Source organism: Aquarana catesbeiana, linkage group LG05, assembly GCF_042186555.1.
Source record: "Aquarana catesbeiana isolate 2022-GZ linkage group LG05, ASM4218655v1, whole genome shotgun sequence".
Lineage (NCBI taxonomy): Eukaryota > Metazoa > Chordata > Amphibia > Anura > Ranidae > Aquarana > Aquarana catesbeiana.
This window is the reverse complement of record NC_133328.1, coordinates 123,897,128-123,921,109: the sequence shown is the minus strand read 5'-3', so window position 1 is coordinate 123,921,109 and position 23,982 is coordinate 123,897,128. Positions and strand designations below refer to the sequence as shown.

At 40.9% G+C, this 23,982-nt stretch overlaps 1 protein-coding gene across 1 annotated transcript in view; it reads right to left on the bottom strand.

The window, feature by feature from the left end:
- Window positions 1–9,321: 9,321 nt before the first annotated feature.
- LOC141144451 (3-hydroxyisobutyrate dehydrogenase, mitochondrial) overlaps window positions 9,322–23,982 on the bottom strand; it is a 47,659-nt gene continuing 32,998 nt past the window's right edge. Inside the window, exons 3-4 of the mRNA XM_073630155.1 lie at window positions 15,787–15,943; window positions 9,322–10,235 (exon numbers count right to left, since the gene is read on the bottom strand). Coding sequence (XP_073486256.1) covers window positions 10,077–10,235; window positions 15,787–15,943 — 316 coding nt within the window. The 3' untranslated portion in view covers window positions 9,322–10,076. The remainder of the gene's footprint in view (window positions 10,236–15,786; window positions 15,944–23,982) is intronic.

The window sequence follows — 23,982 nt, the reverse complement described above, 5'->3', positions numbered from 1 at the left end:
GCTGCACCCAAATAAAATGTCCTTTTTCCCCACAAATATAGCTTTCTTTTGGTGGCATTTGATCACCTCTGCGTTTTTTATTTTTTGCGCTATATACATTTCTTCATCAATTTAGGCCAATATGTATTCTGCTACATGTTCTTGGTAAAAAAATCCCAATAAGCGTATATTGATTGGTTTGTGCAAAATTTATCACGTCTACAAACTATGGGATATTTTTATGGCATTTTTATTTATTTATTTTACTAGTAATGACGGCGGCACTGCGACATTGTGGCAGACATATCGGACACTTGATACTTTTTTGGGAACCAGTGACATTATTACAGTGAATAGTGCTACAAATATGCACTGTTACTGTACTAATGACACTGGCAGGGAAGGGGTTAACACCAGGGGCGATCAAAGGGTTAAGTGTCTCCCTAGGGGGTGCTTTTTAACTGTGTGGGGGATGTACTCACTAGATGAACACAGATCTGTGTTCTTGCTTAGCAGGAACACAAGATGACTGTGTTCTTCCCTGTCAGAACGGGGATCTGCCTTGTTTACATAGGCAGATAACCGTTCTGCCTCTCTGTGGAGTGATCGCAGGTGGCCGACGGACCCGCTGATTGGCTCTTGCGCTGTCAATTGCATGAAATTACGTACTGGTACGTCGTTTCGCACAATAGAGCTGACCGCATAAAACTCAGGTTAAATGTGCTAGTGTGTAACAAAACCGCTTATAATAATATTTCTAAGGTCCCTTTCACACGACCGTTCCGATCAGGTCTGCCCGTCAGTTTTTCAGGCGGACCCTGTGGGACAGATTGTTCATCCCTATGAACCGGCGGGTGTAAACTGACTTTTTTCCCCATTTGCCCCGCCTACCTCCAATCCAATAAAAAAAAAAAAAAAACAGAAGGGGAGCCATCCTCCTCTGTCTAGTCCAGGGATCCTCAAATGATGACCCTCCAGCTGTTGCAGAACTACACTTCCCATGAGGCATTGTAAAACTCTGACATTCACAGACATGACTAGGCATGATGGGAATTGAAGTTCCTGAACAACTGGAGGGCCATAGTTTTGAAGACCCATGGTCTAGTCAGATCCGCTGGGCGTAAACGGATAGCGGAGTCCATTTACACCCAGCCGCCCACAGAGCAGAGCGGACTCTGTAGAAACTGAGCGGACACGGACCTGTCATCCGCCCGCTCTGCTCTGATCAGCAAACAGATCCCCTGCTCATCAAAATAGAGTCTGGCCCGTTTAAAAGCGGCCTTATAGTTTTCAATATATGCCTACTGATCTAACTTTTTATGTACTTAGTTGGGTTAAATAAAAAAATTCAAAACCTCCATATACAGAACCCAATACTCACAGTTGATCCAGAGGAAGGTAAAAAAAAAACCCCTAAATGCTTCCCGACCAGCGCACAACGATATACAATCGTCAGAATGGCACTGGTGGGCAAAAGGGCGTACAGGTACGTCCCCTTTAAAAAGCGGTGCTGCGGGCACGCGTGCCCACTGCGTTCTCCGTGACCGCGGGTCCCGCATACTCAATGTCCGTCGGGTGCTTGTGATCCTGTCATGGAGAGGTAGAATGGGGAGATGCTTTTGTAAACAAAGCATTTCCCCGTTCTGCCTAGTGACAGGACAGAGATCACTGCGCTCTGTCAGAGAGCAGTGATCACTGTCATGCGCGTTGTAGCCCAACCCCACTACAGTTAGAATCACTCCCTAGGACACACTTAACCCCACCCCCTAGTGATTAACCCCTTCACTGCCAGTGTCATTTACACAGTAATCAATGCATTTTTATAGCACTGATCGCTGTATAAAGGACCATGGTCCCAAAATAGTGTAAAAAATGTCCGATGTGTCCGCCATAATGTAGCAGTCCCGATAAAAATTGCAAGTCGCCAACATTACTAATAAAAAAAATAATAATAAAAACGTCATAAAACTATCCCCTATTTTGTAGACGCTATTACTTTTGCGCAAACCAATCAATAAATATACGCTTATTGTGAATTTTTTTACCAAAAATATGTAGAATACGTATCGACCTAAACTGAGGAAATATTAAAAAATTGGGGATATTTATTATAGCAAAAATTAAAAAATAGTATTTTTTTCAAAGTTGTCGCTCTTCTTTTGTTTATAGCGCAAAAAATAAAAGCCACAGAGGTGATCAAATACCACCAAAAGAAAGCTCTATTTGTGGGAGAAAAAAGGACGTCAATTTTGTTTGGGTACAACGTCGCATGACCGCGCAATGGTCAGTTAAAGCGACAGTGCCGAATCGCAAAAAGTGCTCTGGTCAGGAAGGGGGTAAATCCTTCAGGGGCTGAAGTGGTTAAGCATGGTCCTATTCACTCCATCAAGGAAAAAAAAAATCCTTCCTGGTCCCCTAAGGCAACCGGATATTAAATAGATCAACAAGCTCAGATTTTGTAATGTTAACCAGTTATATACTGTACCGTGCATTTAGGAATGCTTTCAGCTTTTTTTTTTTTTTTTAATCAATCAAGTGAGTTGGCTAGACATACTGAGGAAGTCTATTCCACAATTTTACTTTTAATGCCAACTCTATATTTCTTAAAAATAAGTGTATAACAGATGTTCCTGCCTATGGATAAATGGAGATATGCTCAACGTACATAATGTATCCACTTGCTACCAAAATCCAAGAGTTGAATTTGGTTGAATGTGCCTATCCCAACTACAGTACACAGGACCGTGACACACCTAGACCAACCAACCGGATCTCTTTTACAATGGGAGAAACATCATCATATACAAATGAAAATTGCATAAAAAGCGGGCATTTTACAACTCTCACATATTTTCTTATATGGTTTCATTGTACAGACCAACCAATAGGTTTATTTAGGCTCCATTCACACCAATGCATTTTTTTAGGCTTTTTGCAGAAACGCAGGACATTTTTTAACATGGGTTCCTATGGAACATGTTCACATCAATGCATGTTTGTGCTTCTGCATTTTTGGAAAGGGTCAGGGACTTTTTTAAACCCAAAACAGTGCTTTTGCTTTTTTGGTTCAATAGACTTTAACGGAGAAGCTGCAGAAGAGCATGCAGTGCGTTTTTACTGAGATTTCTCCCTGATTCGCGTTTTTAAATCTGCCCAAACAACTAACCCCCTCCAAAAAAAAAAGCATAAAAATGCTTCAGAATCGCTGTAAAAAAAACGCGGAAAGCACAGCAAAACAACATGCATAGACGTGAATCAAGCCTAAAGCAGTGTATTACATTTACAGTAAGTCCCCTACTCGCATGTCCATTCCTGTAAATCTGGGTACACAGTTTTTTTTTGTTCAACTCAGCAGGCTGCTCTAAATCTAAGGGGTAGATCTGAAATGAGGGGAAGTTCTGCTGATTTTATCATCCAATCATGTGCAAGCTAAAATGCTGTTTTTTATTTTCCTTGCATGTCCCCCTCGGATCTACAGCGACTGCACTTCCAAGTGCACTTGCAGTGCAAAGTGGATTTTCCTTTAGTAAATAACACCCCACTGATCATCGCTGGACTGACGAACAAGTTGAATTTACAAAACAAAACGGAACACGTTTGTAAGTAGGGGACTTACTGTATTTAATTCTAAGGTTATAACCCCAGTTTTCTCTCAATCTAAAATCCCAACCATTCAGCAATGGTTCCAATGCATTGACCACCTATGTCTGATGGAGGATCTTACATCTTGTGCCTGAAATAAGCAAAGCCTCTACTAAAAAATATGGGTCTGTTGTTTTGCCTTTAAAATGATTGTAAAGGATTACATTTTTTTTTTAAAGAACAAACATGTTATTCTTCCCTGCAATGGTTTTGCACAGAGCAGCCACGTTTCTACTCTTCTGGGGTGCCTTGCCTGTGCCGAGTTGCACGCAGAAGGTTTTTTCAACTTAATGCATAGAATGCCTTTAGAACCACTTTAAGTCTTCTTCTTACCCGGACTTAGAGCCCTTTCACACTGGGGTGGTTTGCAGGCGTTATTGCTCTAAAAATACCGCCTGCAAACCGCCCCTAAACAGCCTCTACTGTTTGTTCAGTGTGAAAGCCCGAGGGCTTTCACACTGAAGCGATGCGCTGGCAGGAGAAGAAAAAAACTCCTGCAAGCCGCATCTTTGGATCGGTGAAGGAGCGGTGTATTCTCCGCTCCTAAACCGCTCCTGCCCATTGAAATAAATGGGGCAGCGCGGCTATACCGCGGCAACATGCGAGCGGTTTTAACCCTTTTTCGGCCGCCAGCGGGGGTTAAAACCGCACCGCTAGCGGCCGAATACCGCCACAAAAATGACGGTAAAACAGCGCTAAAAATAGCGCTGTTTTACCGCCGACGCCCCCACCGTCCCAGTGTGAAAGGGGCCTTAATGTCTCCTATGCTTTGATTGTTTATATTAGAGGCCAATTACCTCAGTTTTCAGTCAAGACCTTCCCTCTTTTCCTTTTCTTTCTCATCTTACCTCTTCTACCCTTCATTTGTCCTATTTTACTAAATTTCTTACATCTTTGCGCTCTTATGTAGCTCTAATTTATGATACATTGCTAAGGTATGCAGACCATCTATAACAGAATTTGCTATGTCATTACTAATTTGTAATTTTGCAGTTCATTACCTTGTAACCTACTGCATATCCTTTGCATATTTGTTATTCTGACTATGGTATCATGATATTTTCTTCTTACAGGTTCTTAAATTATATTTTATATGTCTGACAACCTTCTTTTAAAACAAAAAAAAAAAAGTGAGGCTCCCAACATTGAATCAATTTGCTATAGTTTATGCTATAGACTTTGAAGTGGTTGTAAAGGCAGAAGTTTCTTTATCTTAATGCATTCTATGCATTAAGAGCCCTTGCACACTGGGGCGGTTTGCAGGCGCTATTGCGCTAATAATAGCGCCTGCAAACCGACCTGAAAGTGCCGCTGCTGTGTATCCAGTGTGAAAGCCCCGAGGGCTTTCACACTGGAGCGGTGCGCTGGCAGGACGTTAAAAAAAGTCCTGCCAGCAGCATCTTCGGTGCGGTGAAGGAGCGGAGTGTATACCGCTCCTTTACCGCTCCTGCCCATTGAAATCAATGGGACGGCGCGTCTATACCGCCGGCAAAGCGCCTCTGCAGAGGCGCTTTGCGGTGGTATTTAACCCTTTCTCGGCCTCTAGCGGGGGGTAAAACCGCCCCGCTAGCAGCCGAATACCGACGGTAAAACGCCGCTAATAATAGCGGTGTTTTACCGCCGACGCCGCCCCCGCCCCAGTGTGCAAGGGCTCTAAGATAAAAAAACTTTGTGTGCAGCTCCCCCCTCAGCTCCTCTAATACCTACCTGAGGTCCATCTAGATCCAGCGATGTTGCACGAGAGACTTGGCTGTACGGGACTCCCCTCCTCATTGGCTGAGACAGCAGCGTGGCACCATTAGCTCCCGTTAGAGCTGGACGATTAATCGTTATGAATCGAGTTTATTATTTCCCCCCCCCCCCCCTCGCAATCTTAACAAAGCATTTTCCGGATTCCTTGCAGAGAATTCTCTGCTCAAGCTGACAGCTGTCAAAAAAACCCCCAAAAAACAACATTCCTCAGCCTCTGCTAACTATAAACATTGGAATGAACTTTGGTCTATAAATGAGGAAAGTTTAATAATTATTTTTTGGTAGAAAATTACTTAGAACCCCCAAACATTATAAATTTTTTTTAAGCAGAGACCCTAGAGAATAAAATGCAATATTTATGTCACACCTGCATTTGCGCAGCGGTCTTTCAAATGCATTTTTTTGGGGGAAAAAAATACACTTTAATGAATAAAAAAAAAAAATTAAACAGTAAAGTTAGCCCAAGTTTTTTGTATAATGTGAAAGATGATGTTATGCCGCGAGAATTGTGATCTTTAGTCTAAGCAAAAAAAAATTAAAAATTTTTCGCCGGAATCGTGCAGCTCTAGCTCCCGCTACTGTCAAAGTCAGTAAGCCGATGAGGAGAGAAATAGGCGGGTTTATGCCACAGCTCCGTGTATGAATGGATACAAGAAGCTGTGGCTCAGGTGCCCCCATAGCAAGCTGCTTGCTGTGGGGGCACCCAAACAATTAGGGAGGGGCCAGGAGCTCGGATGAGGGACCCGAGAAGAGGAGGATCTGGGCTGCTCTGTGCAAAACCACTGCACAGAGCAGGTAAGTACACACGCTTGTTATTTTTAACAAAAAAAAAAAAAACACAAGACTTTAGTATCACTTTAACTTGTACAGTACATAAGCCATGTGTGGGGAACTGTCAAAAGCTTTTTCAAATTCCAAGTATACTATGCCCACAGACACTCCTTTGAATTTTGTTTACTCCCTCATAAAAAGAAAGTAGATTTGTTTGACAACTTTGGTATTTTGTGAATCCATGTTTTTGCTTTAAAAAATAGTTTTCTAGCAAAAGCTCTTCTATGTGGTCTTTTATCAAACTCTCTTCTCGACAATAGAAGTTAAACTAACAGGTCTGTAGTTACTTGGAGGAGACATTGATCCTCTCGGGTACCATATTGGCTTTGCATCAGTCCATACAAAGCCAATCAATAAAGGGTAAAAAATAAGTAAAAATGGCTTTGAAATAACATTTTGGACACATGTAAGCCACGTGTTTCAGGTACAATATTCACCTTTATTTTGTCTAAGGGTTTCAAGCCACTGTTGTTCATTGGATAATAAGATCCTTATTATGGACATGAGCTCCACCGTTTTCCTTTTAATACACAGTCGAAGAAAGTATTTGATAAATTTGCCTTGTCCCCAGTCATTAATGCCAAGTTTCTTTTGGGGGATCAGCATGCTTAGATTCGCTCTGTTTACTATTATTATATTTAACCGCTTCCCGACCGACTCCTGTATATATACACAGCGGCAGAAGGGCTCTGCTGCACGAATCGCCGTATATATACACTGCGGCACAGTGGGGGACCCGATGCATGTGGCCGGCGGGCGAGGCTTTCCACCGGCCACCCAGTGGATTGCGGGCACGAGAGCAGGAATGGGGATTTGTGTTATCAAATCCCTGTCCTGTCAGGGAAGGAGAAGCAGATCATGTGTTCCTACTAAGTAGGAACAATGATCTGTCTTCTCTCCCAGTCAGTCCAATACCCTCACAGTTAGAACACACCTAGGGAACACACAGTTAACCCCTTGATTGCCCCCTGGTGTTATCCCCTTCCCTGCCAGTGACATTTATACAGTAAATCAGTGGCTATTTTTAGCTCCGATTGCTGTATAAATGTCAATGGTCCCAAAAAAGTGTCCGATTTGTCCGCCGCAAAATCGCAGTCCCGATAAAAATAAAAATCGCTGATCACCGCCATTACTAGTAAAAAAAAAAAAAAAAAAAATGTTTTAAAAATAATAAAAATGCCTAAAATCTATCCCCTATTTTGTAGACACTATAACCACTCAACATACGCTTATTACAATTTTTTCTTTACCAAAAATATGTAGAATACATATTGGCCTAAACTGAGGAAAAAAATCATTTTTTTTTTTTAAATTGGGGATATTTATTATAGCAAAAGTAAAAAAGTGTGTTTTCTTTCAAAATTGTCGCTCTTCTTTTGTTTATAGCGCAAAAAATAAAAACTGCAGAGGTGATCAAATACCACCAAAAGAAAGCTCTTTTTGTGGGAAAAAAAGGATCTCAATTTTGTTTGGGTACAGCGTCGCACAATTGTCTTTTAAAGCGGCGCAGTGCCGTATCGCAAAAATGGCCTGGGTCAGGAAGGGGGTAAATTCTTCCGGAGCTGAAGTGGTTAAAGTTTTGTGGGGTTGTCTCCCTACTGCAATCTGTCATTTGATTTGAATTTTTGTAATCTTGATTTCCTATTTACATATTTAATTTTTTGTAACTTCAAATGATTAAAAGTGTTTCCTTGCTTTTATATTACTTGAAAGCTTTTTTCTTATTCTTTGTTATACTTTGTTTGGGTATGCACCCCATAGGTTTGACTTATAGCCTTTTAAACTTTAGACCCATGGTAATATATTTTGCAGTGTGTTTGCATATAGTCGATTTCTGTTTTTTTGTCTTTGATGATAATATTCCCTTTAGTTAGTTTAAGTTATGAAAAGCAGCTTTTTGAATTGGAAATTTTTCTTTCATAAAAATGCAGAAATGCATTGGTCCCCATGTTTTTCTGACTAAGGTTTATGGTTCATACTGCCATTTTGTATCATATGTCTCTGGGTTTAAATAACAAATGGTGATAGTTTCAACCAAATCTCTAATTTAAAGATCGGGTCTAAGGCTAGGTTCCCGCAGCCACAACCACCCGCACATAAAAAAGTTCTTGACGCGTGCAGGTGCCATTAATGCCAATGGCACGCCACACACCCTGGAAAATCACACCCGCACTGAAACCTGCATGGCACATGCAGTTCCCGTGTGGGCTACAATTTCTGAAATACTACAGGGACCTTTTTCCCTGCGTTTTGGGAGACACGGCAGCCCTTTTCAATGAATGAGCTGCCGTGTCCACGCAAAATGCGACTTGCAGAGCCGCATAGCTGTGAACCTAGTGTAAAGCAAAGAACTGACTCAAAAAAAAATACTCAAAGTAAAAACCTGTCCTGAGAAAATGTGAACTTGAAGAGGCAGGGGTGTACAAGCATCAATGCTCAAGTTACAATATCAGGTAAAACATGTTGTCATTTTTGTAAACTTTTCAAGAGACAAAAAAACAACATGTTTGGACATGTAAAAAAAGTAGAATATAGCTATGTTAGGAACAATCGAAGTGCCCTTGCATAGAAGGTATGAGACCCATGAAAAGCGCATAATAGTGAGATTTTTACTCTCTTTGCATAATCTTCTTTTGTAGAAGGTATGCCACTTGTCGCCATTGTAAAATGTTTTTTTACTTGCACGTGAATGGATGGTAGAAGTCAGCGTTTTATCTTATTCCTTAAGCAAAGAGCAAATCCCATTGCAAATCGAACAGCCTATTTGCCTCTAGTAAATCAACCCCAAAGAATCCCACATTATCTGTGTGTTGGATTGGGCTTGGAAGACCTGAGATTTTTATGTATCTGCCCCACAGAGAGGTAAATACTATTCTGGAGAAGGTGTAGTGTGACGTCATCCACAAATGATGTAAGTTGACTACCCAAAATATAAATTTGTATTATACAGTTCTGGATCATTTTTTGAAGATGAAAAAAGGTCTGCCATCTTTCAAATGCCTATATGTACCTGTGAAAAAAAAAACTCAAGGGATCTACTCCTACAGTTAGGCTTCAACACCACATGCACGAAACAAAAAGAAAAAGAAAAGAGAAACAAAAAACACCACCATAAAATGCATTATACTACCATGTTTTATTAAGGGTTCACATAAAAGTTCTGGATCTTGGTTCACAATTATTAAATCATACCTTCCTCTGTGTATCGGTGTTCATTTTTGGAGCTAAAAAGACGAAACATAGTATCAAAGTATCTCAAAAGTATAGGCTCATTTCTTCACAGTAGCTTACAGAAGAATATCCTTCGTCTCTAAAGTATGACTGATTAAAAAACAAAAAACAACCATACAGGCTTATCCAATAAAGCAGTCCAAAGAGCAGAGCATAGTACATTATCTCATACCACATAACCCAAAATCACCTCTTACCCAATCTGATTTGCTGCTGGGGGCTACAGCACTTTGCACTGCCTTACTGAATAGACCCAGTATTGTTACAGGTGGTCTTTGCGGCAGCACAGAAACATCCTTCTCATAAATACTGCATGATACAGTGACAATTACAGCTATAGAAAAAGATCCTGAAAAAAAAAAAAAAAGATTCATGACCCAAAGTTCAAGCATATTATGGCCTTAAAAACTTGAGATTCAGAGTGAGTAGAGACATGTAATGGTGTCTGGGCATTTCCAACCAGCAACTTAGCAGCTGCTTTTCTACTTTTATCATCCACTTAGTTTTGACAATAAAGGATGCTGTGTCTGAGACCACATATTCACTTCTACAAAGACTTCCTCACCAACATACAACCTTTTAACTTTGTCCTTTGCTTATGTACCTAACATGGATTCAAAAATAGTGTTTGTAAAATTTGTTCACAAGTTTTCTTCTTCACGTAAAAACTGGAAGACGGATGAGAAATCTTTCTGGGCATAACCCTTGGCACACATAAGTCTGTATATCTGATGCGACAAAGATCCCAGAGGTGTTGGAGTTTTCGTGTTTGTGGCGGAGTCCTGGGCCAAACCAAGATCCTGTAAATCAAAAAGATTATTTTAAACTCAGGTGGATCCAGATGAACAACCTGTTTCGTATCCTTTTTTGAAAAAATTACTTTTGCTCATCGGTTAAAATCAGGGGAACGGCTGATAAAAGGTCTTTTCAGGAGGAAATGATGCAAGTACAAATCATTTAACATGGTATAGCAGATCATTAGAAAGTAAAATTCTTGAATAAAAATATGTATGATTTGTGAGGCTCGATAACTGATAATTTATAGCTCTTATTTACATTTTTCTATAGACCATACAGGCAAGTAAGTGCACCCAGCAGAAGGAAATACCTACCAGCTAATTTTGTATAACTGGATCTAACTATGTACAGTGTATAAAACACTAACAATGACATGATCTAATTTGCTCCATTTTGGTACATTTAACATATCAATGGAAGCATTTTGTCATATGTTTGGTAAAAATCTAAAAAATGTAGAGCTGTCCTGTGTCTTCACCACACTGCTTGTATTACCTCAATGAGCCTCCCTGTACAAAAGTGTCTGTATCCACCTCTCCAGCAGCTCATTTCTTCAATCCTTTCTCTATTTGGCATTCAACACAAGTGTTGGTTGCCTGTGTCACCTGCTGTGCACTAGATGTTCTTCCTTCAGCAGTGAAATAGTGGGCAGAGGATGGAACTATGGCGTGCAGCAGCAGGGGCACACAGACATCCAACACTCTCAAAAGCTGAAATGGTTTGTGAAGACTGTAAAGCCTCTTTCATACCGGTGCTAAAAGCGGGGCAGCTAAGCTACGGTTTTACTGCCCCCTGCCCACCTGAACTGTAAAATTACAGCTGAAGGGGGCTGTTCATATGACGCTCCGTTTTTAACTAAGGGTGTAGAGCTCGACAAGTGGCACCACTTTTCATACTCTCCCATTAAGTTCAATGGGGATGTGGGATGCACGTGAGAGAGACATGGTAAAGCGGCTTAAAAGGGTTAATACAGGAGGCGATAGATCTCCTCCTCACTGAGTGTCAAATACCCTCTGAACACTGGTCACTCTTCAGAGGGCACTGCACTCCACCAAAAGTGTGACAGAGCCCTAACAGTAGAAAAGGTACACATGGGCTTCTGGGACAGAGAGTATAAATGCCGGAACACAATTTTTTTTGCCATCCGTGTCCCATTGTAGAGCTTTCCCTTCACTTCCTGTCCCATAGCCAAACAGGAAATGAGAGAAAATCCCAGCATATCAAGGGAATTCGTTGGGGACCCCCAGGTCACCAGAACTAATAGAGAGGGTGAATCTCCTTAACAGGGGCACAGACAGCAATAAAAACTGACAGGGGTTCTAATCCCTCTCCACTCTATCCAAAAAAAAAAAAAAAAAATAAGTTTTGCCTTTTAGTTATATTTTAATTTAAGCTTTGACCCTGAAACCTGGAAGCCAACTGGTTTCTATGTAGAGCTGCACCAGATTTTGCACACTCCAGTTTTAGCAACATTTTACAGTGCCTTGGAAAAGTATTCATACCCCTTGAAATTTTCCACATTTTTTTGTGGTATTTTATGTGATAGACCAAACACAAAGTGGCACATAAATTTGAAGTGGAAGGAAAATTATAAATGGTTTTTACATTTTTACAAATAAATATCTGAAAAGTGTGGCGTGCATTTGTATTCAGCCCCCTTTACTCTGATACCCCTAACTAAAATCTAGTGGAATCAATTGCCTTCAGAAGTCATCTAATTAGTAAATAGAGTCCACCTGTGTGTAATTTAATCTCAGTATAAATACAGCTGTTCTGTGAAGCCCTCAGAGGTTTGTTAGAGAACCTTAGTGAACAAACAGCATCATGAAGGTCAAGGAACTCACAAGACAGGTCAGGGATAAAGTTGTGGAGAAATTTAAAGCAGGGTTAGGTTATAAAACAATATCCCAAGCTTTTAACATCTCACAGAGCACTGTTCAATCCATCATCCGAAAATGGAAAGAGTATGGCACAACTGCAAACCTACCAAGACATGGCCGTCCACCTAAACTGACAGGGCGGGTAAGGAGAGCATTAATCAGAGAAGCAACCAAGAGGCCCATGGTGTTAGTCGTGCATTCCACAAATCTGGCCTTTATGGAAGAGTGGCAAGAGTGGCAAGTGCTTTTCTTCAGCAGGGACAGGGAAGTTGGTCATGAGTTGATGGGAAGATGGATGGAGTCAAATACAGGGCCCTCTTAAAAGAAAATCTGTTAGAGGCCACAAAATTCTTGAGACTGGGGCAGAGGTTCATCTTCCAGCAGGACAACAACCCTAAACATACAGCCAGAGCTACAATAGAATGGTTTAAATCAAAGCATATTCATGTGTTAGAATGGCACAGTCAAAATCCGGACCTAAATCCAATTGAGAATCTGAGTTGAGACTTGAAAACTGCTGTTTACAGATGTTCTCCATCCAATCTGACAGAGCTTGAGCTATTTTGCAAAGAAGAATGGACAAAAATGTCACTCTCAACATATGCAAAGCTGGTAGTGACATACTCAAAAAAAAAAAAAAAAACTTGCAGCTGTAATTGCAGTGAAAGGTGGTTCTACAAAGTATTGACTCAGGGGGGCTAAATACAAATGCACCCCACACTTTTCAGATATTTATTTGTAAAAGATTTTTAAAGCCATTTATCATTTTCCTTCCACTTCACAATTACGTGCTGCTTTGTGTTGGCCCATCACATAAAATCCCAATAAAATACATTTACGTTTTTGGTTGTAACATGACAAAATGTGGAAAATGGCAAGGGGTATGAATACTTTTTCTAGGCACGGTATCTACCTGGGGTCCAGTGACTGCCCATGCTTCCAAAGTATTTGAGCAATGCAGGACATCACACCTTCTGCCCAGATAACAATGAGGTTGTCAGAGCTTGACCACAGAAGAGGGTTTGGGACTTTAAAAGAGACGCAGGTCTCCATCCCTGTTAAATGCATGAAAAGGAGGGATTTTGGGACTTTAAATGAGGTGGGTAGGTGGGGGCCAAAGGATCAGTCACTGTTGCAAAAATCATTTTATTGGTAAAAAAAAATAGATAACATGATAACAAACCAAATGTCGGATAACAGTCACATAATGTATACGCAATAATAGATACATTGTGAACAAGGTAACAACCCATATATGATGCAGGGCAATGATCCCTAATAGATGATAAAATCATTCTAAAATGCACATAATCACAGAACTGTTGGATAAAACCATACTGGTATAAAAGACCTTATTAGAGAAATGGTTATTTTGGTGCATGTCAAAAGTCCAACGCGTTTCGTGTATCGAACACTCTTCAGGGGCAGTTTGCACCAAAAGTGGTAACCTAGGAGCCCAAGAGCTGCTTAAAATGATCAGAAGAGAAAAATGGAAGGACATCTGCAGGTAATTTGAAAAGACGTTTAAAGCAAGCAGAAATAAATAATTAAAATAAAGCAGAGATTTGCAAAAAAAAAACCCTTATATACTGGGCTATTTTGAAAGGAGTAACCCTACGCTTCCCAATTATTTGGATAAATAGGAAAATGATTATAGCACTACGTTATCTGAAGAACAAAAACGTAAGATTTTAAGGCTATGTCCTACTTCTTCTATTACTGTAAAATTTGAGGAGTTAAATTTTAAACTGGCTGCACAATGGTATTTATCTCCACACATCTGTCATGAGAAAGACCAAATAATTTAACTGTAATGTTTGAAGATCCCTTCGAGTTAGGGCACAGGTTTTGTTATTATTTACTTATTTATAATTTTTAAGGGGTTATTTGTTTTTTGGAATATAAAAATACATTTTTGCTTTACAAATTAAAATAAAAAAAAACAAAAACCTGTCTGCTAGCTAATTGTTTTATAGTTCCATGCCTGTGGAGCATGTGCTGTGCAGATCATTGTCTTTCAGTGCTCCAGCACTGTGGCAGGCCATGAGTGGTTGGGGCCTGTAATACTATATTACCAAAAGTATTGGGATGCCTGCCCTTACATGAACCTAATGGCATCCCAGTCCTAGTCTGCAGGGTTCAGTATTGAGTTGGGCCACCCTTTGCAGCTATAACAGCTTCAACACTTCTGGGAAGGCTGTCCACAAGGTTTAGGAGTGTGTCTATGGGAATGTTTGACCATTCTTCCAGAAGCACATTTGTGAGGTCAGGCACTGATGTGGAGGAGAAGGGTTGAGGTAAGGACTCTGTGGGGATGGCCCCTTCCTGTGCCAACATGACTGCGCACCAGTACACAAAGCAAGGTCCATAAAGACACGGATGAGCGAGTTTGGGGTGGAGGAACTTAAATGGCCTGCACAGAGTCCTGACCTCAACCTTGTGGACAGCCTTCCCAGAAGAGTTGAAGCGGTTATAGCTGCAAAGGGTGTGCCAACTCAAGAATGAACTCTACGGACTAAGACTGGGATGCCATTAAAGTTCATGTGCGTGTAAAGGCAGGCGTCCCAATACTTAGCAATATAGTGTGTGTATATCTATATAGATAGATAGATAGATAGATAGATAGATAGATAGATAGATACATACACACATACATACACACACACACATATACATATACACACACACACACACATATACACACATACATAACATTTTAGAAGATTCTCATTTTATTTTTAGCTGTTCTGATACTAGCTATGCATATGTAAAGTAAAGCCAAGCTACTGACATCATACTGGTGCCCAACAGGATTGGTCAGGATGTTTAGAACAGTCTGGTGAAGGGGGTATGGGGATATATTGGGCAATCCATTGGGGGTCTGTATTCATAAAACGGTTCTTACCCCTGCTCTATAGTATAAAGGGCAAGCACAATGGAGGTTTATACAGTAATAAAGTCCAACTCTTGCTTGGGATAATCTTTTACCCCCTTCCCTACTAGGGCATCTCTCATCCCTTGAAAAGAAAATTTTCATTACGCAACTTTTTTCTAGGTGTTTTTGGTCTAGTTCACATCCTCTTCTTCAGCATTGGATAGATTCTAAATGATGCAGAGAGCAGTGCAACTCTTCTAGGAGTATGGGGAAGCGGGTCTGAACCATAGAGCCCTGGGTTCACCAGAAGTGTAATTTAACCCAGAAAAGGGCTGATCATTGATCAGTAAGTGGGTAACCCTGCAGAGAACAGGGCCAACAATGGGGTGAAAATAGCATATGAAGCTGAATTTTTTATTTTAAAATTCTATTTAATTTTCTATTTACATTTTTACCTTTAAATTCTATATCTTTTTTGCCCAAGCTGGGATTAGTATTTAAATGTTTGATAAATAAATTGTATATAGATGTTCTTTCTAAAAACTGTGTTTAACATGTTGTATACTTTCAGTACAATGTATACATTAGAAAAGCAGAATGCAAAAGGTAAAGAAAGAAATCCTATTTGGATCCCCCTATTAATGATGAAACAAAATCTCAAGGGAGACCTATGTTTCATAGAAGGGTCACCTTCGAGCACACAATTGATTTAACACTTTATTTACTTTCTCTTACCATATAAATCCATTGAATTTCTATCCACAATCAAAATGTATTACAATTTGCACAATAATGTACCTTGGCCATAAGAGTTGTTCCAAATCCGCCCTGGTAATTATTGGCAGAGGGTACGCCTTCCATCACCCCTGGTACAGGGTTGTAGGTGTCACTTGACCAGCATCGTCCAGAGCTCATGTTCAGGATTTTGGCCAGTAGCTTTGGGTCAAGCCCTAATCTATAAAGGGTCAAGGAAAGCATATTAATATTCAACCACATCAGGACACGGGTGACAAGTTTTACACACAAGAAACACAATGTCATTTTTCACTCTTTATTACGTGTCCAAAAATGGTGGCGTATTGATAGGGGAGATAGAGTAAGCAATATAAATTAAAATCCATAAATCTCTCATAGTGTTATTATGCTGCCTTGTTTACAGCTCCCATTATCAGATGCAGCACGTATCATAAAACTGCCTGGGTAGATTTTGGGGGAGAAAAATGTTCAGTACAAATTTACATTCCAGTTTATGTATTATATACTTCAGCATTGGATTCTTTTAACAAAGGACTTCTACTATCATGCAACCAGGTAGGCAAATATTTATTACCCTTTAAAAAAAAGTCATAGATGTAGAAATAAAATGTTTGCCAACTTAACAAAAAGCTTTAAGTGTACCTAAACCCAGGAACAAAAATGTATCATGTTGCATATTACTAGTCCTAGGATTGGTGGCTGCATTCCTTTTTTGTTTTCTGTTTTTTTCCCCCCCTTTTTGTCCACCTTGGTATCCTGCTAGTAACACAATTCACATCTTTGGGTGACAACTCTCACTCACTGTAATGTACTGACCGAGGCGCAGCATTGTAACCTTAGGCTGCTCACTTTAAACTATCAAACCTCTCCTTTCTTCTCTATTTTATAAAAGGTGCACCAGACAATAGCTGATATTGCTACCTGAGATTTGCACTTATTAAACAAATAGAACACTTTAAATGGTTTATTTAACAGATCAAAAAAGGGAGTAAAATATAAAGACACTCATTGTTAAGTGAGAAGGAGCACAGTCACAGCGCTGGGAGCATGGGATTGAGCATGTTCCCAGCACAAAATTGTGACATCAGCTGTATACATCTATTTGTCAGCATGGCGCTAAAGCTCGTTTAGTTAAAATTATAAACATAACATTAGCACAAGGGACATAACTTCTTTTCCATAAAAATCTTCAGCTGTTCCAATGGTGAGGGCCGAATTATCATTCATCCGCCTGTCTCCCAATCAGACATGACGTGTAATTCAAAGAAGTTGTAGCACTGCTTCTATGAATGTGGGATCGGACAAGAAAGGGTGGGCACAGTCGAGCTCTCTTGATGAGAGCTCCTGACAGCCCCTTAGCTGTATTAATCCCTGCTGCACCGGAAGATTATGGTGGCAGGAATGTTAGGACACATGAAGATTTCTATGGAAAGAGGAAGAATCAGAACAAGGGACACATCATGCTAACTGTAGGACCCCTTTCAGACTACGGTGCGGGCGTTAGCGGTAAAGCGCTGCTAACTTTAGCTTTTTCAGCCGCTAGCGGCCGCAGAAGGGGTTAATAGCACCCTTGTTGTGGCGCTACCAAAGCGCTCTACAGGCGCTTTGGCAGCGCTGCCCATTCATTTCAATGGGCAGGGGCGGTGGAGGAGCGGTGTATACACCGCTCCTCCACCGCCCCAAAGATGCTGCTTGCAGGACTTTTCTGCCCATCCTGCAAGCGCACCGCCCCAGTGTGAAAACACACGGGCTTTTACACTGGGGTGGCTTGAGAGGCGCTTTTCAGGCGATATTTTTAGCACTAAAATGCCTGAAAAGTGCCCCAGTGTGAAAGGGGTCTTAGGTATGTCCCTTGTGCTGATTTTTAGGTTTTGAATTTTAGCTAAACAGACTTTAAAGCCCATCACTGTGCTGACACATATATGTTTATAGATGAAGGCAACAGCAATGCTGTCTTTAACCACTTCAATACCAGGCACTTCAGGCCCAGGCCAACTTTCAGTGCTGTCACACTTTAAGGGCCAGTTCACACCATAGAAACGCAGTCCGGATGCATTCCAGATGCTTTTCTGCAATGCCATTTTTGAAGCATTCCAGTGCATTTTTTCCTCCTATTTTCTTAACCTTACATAAGGACATGTATGTTTCAGTGTGTTTTTGGTGCGTTTTACAGCGTTTCAGTAAAGTCCAGTGCAGGAAAAATGCAGCACGTTCTACTTTTTTTTCTGGAACTGGAATGGCAAGCACTGGTGTGAACTATGCCATTGAAAAGCATATAACCTACTTTCCATGCCTTTCTGATGCATGTAGCGTGAACTGGCCCTGAATGACAATTGCGCAGTCGTGCAATACTGTACCCAAACTAAATTTATCATTTTGTTCACACAGAGCTTTCTTTTGATGGTATTTAATAACCACTGGGTTTTTTTATTTTTTGTTAAACGAAAAAAAAAAAAAAAAAAAAAAAAAAAGGACGGAAAATTCAGAAAAAACCCCCATGTTTTTCTGTTATAAAATTTTGCAAATAATTGTTCATAATTTTTGGCCAAAATATATTCTGTTACATTTCCTTGGTGAAAACCCAAAAATCAGTGTATATTATTTAGTCTGTAGGAAAGTTATACAGTCCACAAATTTTGATACACAGCGGGTAAAATAAGTATTGAACTCGTCGCCATTTTTCGAGGTAAATATATTTCTAATGGTGCTATTGACATGAAATTTTCACCACGTCGTTAACAACCCATGCAATCCATCGAAAGAAACAAAAACAAATAAGTTTAGAAAATAAGTTAGGTGTAATAAAAAGGAATGACACAGGGAAATTGTATTGAACACACTAACTGGAATTTATTTAATACTTCGTAGAACATCCTTTGTTGGTAATGACAGCTTCAAGACGCCTCCTGTATGGAGAAACTAGTCGCATGCATTGCTCAGGTGTGATTTTGGCCCATTCTTCCACACAAACAGTCTTCAAATCTTGAAGGTTCCCCGGGCCTCTATGAACTCTGATCTTTATTTCTTTCAATAGATTTTCTATTTGATTCAAGTCAGGTGATTGGCTGGGCCATTCTAGCAGCTTTATTTTCTTTGAAACCAATTGAGAGTTTCCTTGGCGTGGTGTTTGGGATCATTGTCTTGCTGAAATGTCCGTCCTCGTTTCATCTTCATCATCCTGGTAGATGGTAGCAGATTTTTTATCAAGAATGTCTAGGTACATTTTTCCATTCATCCTTCCTTCAATGATAAGAAGTTTGACAGTACTGTATGCTGAAAAACAGCCCCACACGAAACTTAACTGTTGGTATAATGTTTTTGGGGTGATGTGCAGTGCCAGTTGACCTCCAAACATGGAGTGTATTATGGCATCCAAAGAGTTCAATTTTGGTCTCATCTGACCAGACTATATTCTCCCAGTTCGCAGGCTTGTCTAAATGATGTGCAGCAAACTTTAAACAAGCTTCAACATGCTTTTTCTTCAGCAATGGAGTCTTGCGTGGTGAGCGTGCATACAGGCCATGGCTGTGAGTGCATTACTTATTATTTTCTTTGACACAATTGTACCTACCAACTCCAGGTCTTTCTGAAGTGCTCCACAAGTGGCCCTTGGCTCTTGGACAACTCTTCTGATAACTCTTTTCACTCCTCTTTCAGAAATCTTGGGAGGAGAACCTGGTTGTGTCTGGTTTATGGTGAAATTATGTTATGTTCTTTCCACTTCCGGATTATGGCTCAAACACTGCTCACTGGGAACATTCAGAAGTTTTGAAATCCTTCTGTAACCAAGGACATCAGTATGTTTTGCAACAATACAGTTGCAAAGGTCTTGAGAGAGCTTTTTGCTTTTACCCATCATGAGATGTTTCTTGTTTTCTAAATACTGATAGATATCAGCTGGTGTATTGGCTTTCCATGCCTTTTTTTCACCTCACTTTCGCCATGTGTTCAATACTTTTTTTCCCGGTGTCATTCTATTTTATTGCACATAACTTAATTTCTGAACTTATTTGTTTTGTTTTTTATATGTATGGATATGGGTTGTTTCTGACATGTGGTAAAAATGTAATGTCAATAGTACCTTTAGCTAGAGCTGCACAATTAATCGTTAAAAAATCGTGATCTCGATTCACCTCCCCTGACGATCTCTCCTGCTGAGTTTCCCCGATTCTTTCATATAAACAAGTGGAGAGATTATCTGCTCTCTCAGCTGTCAAAAGAAAGCATCCAGGCAGTCTGCCAAGTTTAGAACTTGAAACATTGTAACTAACTTCCTTCTTAGATCAAAGGGATAAACTTCTCTGTGTAAACAAATAACCTGGGCAATCTGCCAAGTTTTAAACAACGTGTAAATGCAGGAAGTTTAACCACTTAAAGTCTAAATCTTTTTCTGACACTTCTTTCTTAAATTAAAATCAATATTTTTTGCTAAAAAAATTACTTATAATTATATATAGCAGACAGAGACCCTAGGGAATAAAATGGCAATTGCTGCAATATTTTATGTCACACTGTATTTGCCCAGCGGTCTTTCAAATGCAATTTTTTGGGAAAAAAATACACTTCAATAAATAAAAAACGAAACAATAAAGTTAGCGCAATTTTTTTTGTTTTAATGTGAAAGATGATGTTACGCCGCGAGAATCGTGAGAGAATCGTGATCTATCCTCTAAGCAAAAAAAAAAAAATCGTGATTCTCATTTTAGCCAGAATCGTGCAGCTCTACCTTTAGCCCTGGTTCACACTGGTGCGGCTTTGAAATCGCGCTACTTCAGCACGATTTCAAAGCTGCAGATCAGTGCAATTAGCACTGGCGATTTCATTTAACATAAGTCTATGCAAGTCGCAATGAAATTGTCAAACATTAGTGAAGTTGTTGTCGAGTTGTGGCGATTTGAACGATCCCATTTCTGACAATGGGGTGCGACTTGTCATGAGATTTGGAACTGTGGAATCGCATGAAAAAATTCGCATCAGTGTGAACAGGGGCTTAGAAATATATTTACCTAGAAAAATGGTGATGTGTTCAATACTTATTTTACCCACTGTATATCTGAAAGTTCATCACTCCAGATATACTGATGGCCCATCTCATTTCTTGAGGCCCAAAATAGTCAAGACAGAACACAGTTCCCCCAAATGACCCCTTTTTGGAAAGTAGGCAGTCCAAGGTATTTAGTCAGATGCATGGCAAGTTTTCTGAAGTCGTCATTTTTTGGAAAATTAAGAAATTACATTTTTTTTTTTTTTTTTTTAACATACTGTCACTAGTGCAGTACATCTGGTGTGTTGACACATGTCATGGTAGCATGCATTGTGTTAAGGCAGCCCATTTCTTTGGCTAATGCACCAAAAAAGCCAAAATGCTGCAAATCTCACAGCCCTCTAAGCATTCATTGTTGTTAAGCTGCTGCCAGCAATGTGAGGCCTGAGTCTTAGCCCGGGTTCACACTATACCGGGCTGCGGATCGCACAGGAGTGCTGTGCGTCCCTGTTCCCCGTTCCAGGGACGAATCAGGGCCAATTCTATGCCTGAATTCGGCCCTGAAATGGAGCCAAAGACGCACAGCGTTTTTGTGCAGTGCGCTCCGCAGCCGCCCCGGAGATATGTGAACCGGCTCCATAGGGAGCCAGTCACATTCTCCTACTATGCAAATTAGATGCGGAGAAACACGCATCTAATTCGCATAGGTGTGAACCCGGGCTTAATGTCCAAAGCAGTTGCACATGTGAATTGTTTGCTGTTTTTTTCGTGATGAACATGGCATGAAAAACCCAGAGATCTACAAAACAGTTAGCTGAAATTATATGTAAAGCTGGACTTTCCTGTAAATGTCAAGCTTGGCTACACCCTCTTATCTGTGAGTCTTTCTATTGGTGATTTAGGATAATTGGTGGCTTTAATGACCAACAGAAATGCTTGAAATATGGGTTAGAACTGGGCCAAATAAACCATTATGCGGAAAAGCCAAGATTTGAAACTTCAGGTTCTTATATATATTTTGATAAACTAAACTACTGTCCAGGCATACCGTTTTTTCTTTTTTTAAGTTTATCTAATGCCAAAACTATTTTAGTTTTAGATATAGATTTTAGAGCAGCGAGAGGTCATTACCCCTGTCCGGTTTTAATGTTTACGGTTTCCCCATTACAGAGCTACATTCTCAATTTGTCCTGGTTACCAACAGAGAATGAAAATGAGGGTAAATCCAACATTTTGAATTGCCACCAGAACAGGAAAAGAGGGGAAACCTCCACTTGCAACAGCTGTTTAGTGACAACTATCTGAGAGGGAACTTGCTTTACACTGGAGAAATGTTATCTCAGGAAATTACCCAAAAAAAAATAAAATGTAATACTCACCTGTCCCCTGTTCCACTGCCCACTCTGCTGCATCGAAGAGAAAAGCTTGCAAAACAATTGTTCAGCATTAAACACACATCCAGGAGTGTATGATGTTGACATCCCCAACTGTGCTCTATGGCTTCTTCCAATGACCCCTATGTCACTGAAGGACACAATAGTTATATAAGGGCTAGCGGAGGACCACAAAGGGGAACCAAGGGGGCAGAGTCCTGTGTCGCAGGCAGCAGGGCAGGGATGCATTACATTTTTACCCTTGCAGAGATTAGCTGCCCCACTTTTCCCACACAAACCGCACCCCCCACCACTCTCTAACTAAACACTGCAGTGAGCGTATCAGAATGCCCAGCTGTCCAGAGGCAGAGTTTTTACAGGCTCCAGAATTGCAGCGGTACAAGAACATTAGAAAGATGGACTGCAGTGCTGGATTGCAGATCTCCAATCAGAAGATGCCCCAGCAAGGGACATGGAGGATGATCTTAGGTGAGTAAAAGACCACTTTGGAAAGCTTTCTTTTTTCAAAAAGATTGAGAATGGATTGCCCAATACGTATAGCATTTAGCCTATGCATTTTCTATCACAAGCACAGTTTAAACTGCCCGGTTGTGTGACAGGTTCGCTTTAAAAATAAATCCACAAACCACCTACATGTACAAGCCGAGGTTTAATGAAAAGCACATTAAACAATGTCATTAACATTTCTTAGCAACTTCAGCAGGAGCAGAAACAGATCTGATAAGTACAACTAATGACAGTGTAAAACCAATATTTAACAGGTTACAAGATCCTATCCAGATAGAGCCCTCAGCTGTGTGGGACTTGCACAGACTCATTATTAAATCTTCATTAAGCTGAGCTGCCCAGGAAGCAGTCTGCACAGAGATGTGACATATGTTCTCCCTACTGGCAGACAAGCACTATAGTTCTGGGTCAACTGCTGATAAGGTTGCTGATCCTTATAACACAAAAGCTTGGCCAAGCAGAAACATCATTTGTTCTATCACTAGGCTTATGACATAAAATCATGCTCATTGTGGCCGTGAAATTATCTTCAAGATTTTAATATTCTTAAAAAACAAGTTGTTGGCACAAATTAATTTTGGAGAGTTACTTAAACCATTTAGAGCTAGCTACATAATTTTCTCTACATTTAAAAATGGAAAGAAATGGCTACACCTGGAATATCATCTACAACAGGGGTCGGCAACCCGCGGGCCACACTCCAGCCAGGGGATGATGGGGGCACAGGACACTGCAATGGGGGATGCAGGGGGCAGAGGACACTGCAATGGGGGGGGTGCAGGGACAGAGGATACTGCAATGGGGGGCGGGGGGGTGCAGGGACAGAGGACACTGGAATGGGGGGGGTGCAGGGACAGAGGACACTGCAATGGGGGGGGGGGTGCAGGGACAGAGGACACTGCAATGGGGGAGTGCAGGGACAGAGGACACCGCAATGGGGGGGGGGGGTGCAGGGACAGAGGACACTGCAATGGGGGGGGGGGGGTTGCAGGGACAGAGGGCACTGCAATGGGGGAGTGCAGGGACAGGGGGACACCGCAATGGGGGGCACAGGGAAATTGCTATCAGGGGAGGGGGGCAGAGAACACTATGGGGGTGATGTGAAAGGGGACAGGAGGACACTGCAATAGGGGGGCCATCACCCTGGGGACAGGGACCACTTCTCCCTAAGGGACCCCATTTTCCCCTAGGGACAGGAACCCCATCTCCAGACCATGCTGGCTGGCAGGCGGCTGACGTCAGCCAGCCCTTGGGTGCCAGGATGGGGGAGGAGGCAGTAAAAATCCAAATTCCCAGCCACATGCTCCCTCAGGGTGAACTGGATTTGTATTAGTGAAGCACCTTAAAAATGAG